Here is a 6,000-nt window from a genome sequence, read left to right on the forward strand (position 1 = left end):
AAGAGAGGTCAGTAGCCCATATTGACTGTACTAATTTTATTGACTCTCAACTGTGACTAAACGTTCCCGCATTCACATCAATTTCAGACACCTGAAGTGTATACCAGGGATCAAGTACGATAGAGATTAAGTTACATTCACTTCTAAGTCTCCTCTTATACAATATATACATCAAATTCACATAAAAAGTGGTATTCGACATTCCACTGTCTTTCTTACAGAATATTAGACATAAATTATGTGGTATTCCAACACGTGTCATCTGTATCTGAACAATTTGCATTCGAAATGTGGATTGAGATTAAATCTATGAAGAGATGAACGCTTGTTTAGTATAAACGATCTCTAATTAGTATGATAACTGTAATCGCGTCATTGTAGTTCTTTAAGGTGAAAGAAGCTGTTTTTTTAATCGTGTATTTCTCTTTGCAGTCACAGCAGCAACAATGGTTCCTCTCTGTAGTTAAAAACAAACGTCCCCAAAGACGGGTCAGGTTCCGTTATGTGTAAAACATAAATAAGCTGTGCTATGCCGAAGTTACGTGAGAATCCCTTCTTGATGCTGACTACATTCGCATTAGGCAAATCATAGCAGTAGGCTATGCTCTCACCAGAGATATCTTTTCCATACGACCTTCCGATGGGAAGGTGAAGACAGCATCCTGGAATCACAGAAGTTTTCTGGCCGCAAGATGTTACAGTTTTCACATTTCATTTACATTACGAACTAAAGAGTCATTTTCATGGCAAAAGCTCAAAATGGTTTTTAACTGAACTGACTCTTCGTACACACCACAATAGCAAAATTTAAAATTTCGAGTTCCGCTAAATAAGTCAGGAGTCGATTACACATATGAGGCAGCTATGAGGGTAGAGAGGGCAAGGTGGCGTGGTCAGCGCGGTTTTTTACGTTGCAGGATGTCTGGAAAACACAAAAAGAGCTCCAGTCTCAAAGGGTGCATGTCGAACACAGGAAGAACGTAGATCAAGGAACGATCGGTGTAACAGTCGTAAACTGTCGAAACTGTGTTGAGAAAGTACCATAGTTCCAAGTGCTAATGGTAAGCAGTTATGCTCAAATCGTTATAGGCACTGAAACCTTGATGACGAGATAATTTCAACTGAAATGTTTGCGAAGGACCTAATGGTGTTCAGTAAAGCTAGACCTAATACATTTGGCGGTGATGTGTTTGTTTTATCTTGTAGCGAAAGTGAAGTAGGTATTTCCTATGAGTTAGTGTGGGTAGTCATTCTTGGCAACCGGAATAAAATAATATTTGGATCCTTTTACCGACTTCCCAACTCAGATGATACAATTGTTGAAAAGTCCAAAGAAAACTTATGTCTAATTGCAAAATGTACCCGACTCATACAGTTGTAGTTGGTGGGGACTTCAATTTACCCTCAATATGTTGGCGAAAATTCATATTTAAATCCGGAGGTACGGATAAAACATCATCCGGAATTGTGCTGAACGCATTATCTGAAAATTATTTCGAGCAGTTAGTTCATGAACTCACTCAAATAGTAAACGATTGTGAAAACACACTTGACCTTTCATAACAAATAATCCTGAGCTAATAACGAGCATCAAAACGGATAGAGGGATTAGTGTATACATGTTGTTGTAGCGAGACTGAATACCGTAACTCCCAAATCTCCAAAAATAAACGAAAAATATATCTGTTTAAAAAATCATAGATAAATTCGCTTGACATTTTCCTGAGAGACAATCCCCACTCGTTCCAAATTAACTCTGTAATTGTAGACCAGATGTGCCTTGAATTGAAGCAAACAGTATCGACAGTAATTGAGAGATTTATATCAAATAAATTAACATACGACGGAGCTGATCCACCATGGTACACAAAACAGATCAGAACACTGTCGCAGAAACAACGAAAAAGCATACCAAATCCAAACGAACGCAAAATCCTCAAGATTGGCAATCTTTTACAGAACCTCGAAATTTAGTGCTGACTTCAATGCGAGATACTTATATCACGAGGTTTGAATAAAAAGTAATGTCTCCACCTTCTTTAATTGGGTTTGGATGGGAATATTTTAATAAATCAAACGCAGAAATAATCCTTAGAATGTGGTCTTTAATTACCAAGATTCACTTTTCCACATACTCAACAACCAATTGCATACATTTCTGCCAACGATGAACAAGTTTTCTGAACCCGTCATGGAATAAGTCGACACTCTGTTTCCGCAACACAGTCTCACTGTTCTCTCAACGTCTTCATCAGAAGCATAATGATGTCTTCGCAGATCGCCTTTCATTATAGGGAACAGATGGAAGTCAGCCGGTGCTAAACCTGGACTGTATGGAGGATGCTGTAGGGTGGTGAGATTCAGTCTCTGAAGTTCTGCTGTGGTGGCACGTGAAGGGTGTGGTTTGGCATTGTCATGCTGCAGGAAAACATTTCCCTTTTCCTTTCGGACCCTTGTTAGCCGTCGTTTCAGAGTTCGCAGTGTTGTGATGTAACTATACGACGATCGTCCTGAATTGATCTGTCAACATTTTGCTTGTGAAACTCGGTGGTTGCTGTCACAGGACGGCCAACTCTTTTTTTGTCACGCAGGTCAGATGTTCCCGCATCAACATCTTTAAACTTAGTCGCACAATGACGCACAGTACCCACATCAACACAATCACCATAAACTTCTTTCACTCTCTGATGAATCTCATTTGGGGTTACACCTTCTTCTGTCAAGAATTCAATGACTGCACGTTGCTTAAATCGCATTGACCGACCGTCTGCGCAGGGTTCCATACTTTACACTGTAACAACACAACCGTTCATTTCCAAGGCTTCCCGCCAACTGGAGCTGTAGAGAACAGGCTACGGAACAAGCCAGTACCTGCCACATACCAATGCTGCATACCAATGCTGCATACTGTTGAAGAGTTACGAAGGTGGAGGCATTACTTTTTAGTCAACTCTCGTAGTTTCCACAACGAAACTTTGTCTTGAAGCCTGGCAGAAAATCTAAAGAGATTCTGGTCGTATGTAAAGTAAATACACAATCAATGCCTCCTCTGCGTGATAGCAATGAAAATTCTATCAATCACAGGGCTGCTGAAGCAGAGTTACTAAACGCAGCCTTCCGAAATTCCTTCACCAAAGCAGATGAAGTAAATACTACAGAACTCGAATCAAGAACAGCTGCCAACATGAGTAACCTAGAAGTAGATATTCTCGGAGTACTGAAGCAAGTTCTGTCACTTAATAAAAGCTAGTGTACCGGTCCAGACTGTATACCAATTAAGTTCCTTTCAAAGTATGCTGATGCAGTAGCTTCACACTAAACAATCATATTCAGCCGATCGCACGTTTGTATTATTGAGAAATAAGGGAGAGAGTGTCACGAACATGATACATGATTTGGGGTGGACATAATTAAAACAAAGGCGTTTCTCGTTGTGGCAGGATCTTCTCGCAAAATTTCAATCAACAACTTTCTCCTCCGAATGCGATACTATTTTGTTGACGCCGACCGATATAAGGAGAAACGATCATTATAATAATATAAACTAAATCAGAGCTCGCACGGAAAGATAAGTGTTCGTTTTTTCCACGTGCTTTTCGAGAGTGGAGTAATGGAGAATAAGTGTGAAGGTGGATCGATGAACACTGTGATTTTCAGAATATTCATGTAGACGTAGATGTAGCTTCAGAAAGATCGTAGAAAACGTATTCAGCGAGGAGTATCTCTCCCTTTACCTCTTCTCTCTCTCTGTCACTCTCTCTCTATCTATCTATCTACCTTTCTCTCTCTTGCGCGTGTGTGTGCGTGCGTGCGTGCGTGCGTGCGTGCGCGCGCGCGCGTGCGCGCGCGCGTGTGTGTGTGTGTGTGTGTGTGTGTGTGTGTGTGTGTGTGTGTGTAAAACAGTCATGCGTCTTACTACGTTACGGAATGTAATTATGTAATTTTTAATACTTCTGCTGCTGGACCAAATGACTAACTTTTATTTATTTTTTTTATATTTACAGACGTTCCATGCAGTATTACATCAAACTGCAGGACAAACCTGTAGCCCTGGTGCGGGTTATCGTTGTATAAATGAAACGGCATTCGAATACTGTCTGAATGGCAATGTAGTTCCTGATTTTATAGAGACATGTATCAGCCCCTTAAACTGTTATGATGGCTGTACAAACATGTGCGCGGAGAGTGAGGAATACTGTGTTCCGATAGCAACTGAAACGTCTACAACTGAATCGTCATCAACTACAACAGAATTAACAACAACACCGACAACAACGACGACTGAGGCTACCACAGAACTAACAACAGACGGAACCAGTACAATAGAAACAACCACAGAATTAACAACTACAGCAATGCCGACATCAACGACGACAGAGACGACCACGGAACTAACTACAGAAGAAACCAGTACAACAGAAAAAACCACCACGGAATTACCAACTACAACAGTGCCGACATCAACGACGACAGAGACCATAACAGAACTGACTACAGAAGAAACCAGTTCAACAGAATTAACAACAACCAAGCAGCCAACAACCGCTATGGCAACATCAACTGCTCCAACAGAAGCCCCACCTACTGAAGCGCCATTTACATGTGAATCAGCAGGAGAATTTCAGGATCTCGGAAATTGTAGCAATTTTTACCTCTGCATACCACTATCTTCAGGCGACTTTGTATACATAATGTTTTCATGCCCAGATGGTTCTCAGTTTGATTCTGTGACTAAGAAATGTTCTCAAAACGCAACATGTATTACTCCATCATGTAATGACTTTGGATTCTACTGTCTCAGCACGTCGCAGGTTCAGTTATGTTATGATTCAGAGCCACCAAGTGGTGATGCTTTCACATGTCCTACAAACACATACTGCAGTATGGACTGTCAATACCCATGCTGGACAGATATTCCTTGTACAACCACTGCATCCCCCTCAACATCAACAACAGCTTTACCTACATCGACAGTGACGATACCACCGACTACTACTGCAGAACCGTTCGTTTGTTCAGAGACTGGACGGTTTCCTGATCCTGCTAACTGCAGTCTTTATTATCTCTGCTCTCCCAAGTCTTCAGGTGGCTTCTACACGATGCACTTTTCTTGTCCTCCACCATCATTGTATAATCCTAACACGCGACAATGTTCTGTTAGTTTTACATGTTCTCCTACAGAATTGCTTGACAATTCAAGCAGCACAGTGTCAACAATAGTCACATCAACCTCGCAGCCGTTTAACTGTGAAGAATCTGGACGTTTTGCTGATCCAGAAGACTGCAAATCATACTACCTATGCTCACCAAAATCATCTGGGGGATTCTACCAGATACATTACCAGTGCCCTCCTACATCAGCTTATGATCAAAACACAACCCAGTGCAGCGCATCGTCGAGTGTTAACTGTTGAATTGCTCGTATGTGACACATAATTTTTGAAAAGATTCCTTCTTATGTAGCTAAGTAAACGTTTTTGCATTATCCTTTACACCAATAATATTATTGTACGAATCATCAGATTATGATAAGTTCTGCTCCGAAATAAAGAGTGTTATAGAAAGTGAGAAATAATATACTTACTACTACTTCATACAACAGTTCCTAAATGAGGTACAGAAAAGTCTTTGTGAGCTGAGACCTAATCAGAGAATATATCATAAATGGCCGTTTCAGGTACTCATTATTCACAGTCCCTTTTTCCCAGATTTAATAGTTCAGATATATGCCCAGAGAAATACGATACATTGTTCTGTAATTCTAATTATTTAACTCTTTTAAGTATTATGAAACAAGAGGCAATTTCAACGAAAATAATCACTTCAGTAGGATCCTATAACGTCGCAGGAGGAAGCACAGATTTAAGATTTCATTTAAAACGTAGTTTGATATTGTTATCTGATAATAGTAAACATTTTTGTTATAATTGTAAGAGAAATAAAGAACACAGCATATAGCGCTGCAGCCATTGAAATAAACGGACATTTTACTGTGACTTC

The 6,000-nt window shown here is 40.2% G+C and overlaps 1 protein-coding gene across 1 annotated transcript in view; it reads left to right on the forward strand.

The window, feature by feature from the left end:
• Positions 1-5,414, forward strand: part of LOC126176413 (mucin-22-like) — a 126,574-nt gene extending 121,160 nt beyond the window's left edge. The window contains exon 3 of the mRNA XM_049923570.1: positions 4,005-5,414. Within this exon, the coding sequence (XP_049779527.1) occupies positions 4,005-5,414 (1,410 nt within the window). The remainder of the gene's footprint in view (positions 1-4,004) is intronic.
• The last annotated feature ends 586 nt before the right edge of the window (positions 5,415-6,000 follow it).

This window comes from Schistocerca cancellata, chromosome 3, assembly GCF_023864275.1.
Source record: "Schistocerca cancellata isolate TAMUIC-IGC-003103 chromosome 3, iqSchCanc2.1, whole genome shotgun sequence".
Lineage (NCBI taxonomy): Eukaryota > Metazoa > Arthropoda > Insecta > Orthoptera > Acrididae > Schistocerca > Schistocerca cancellata.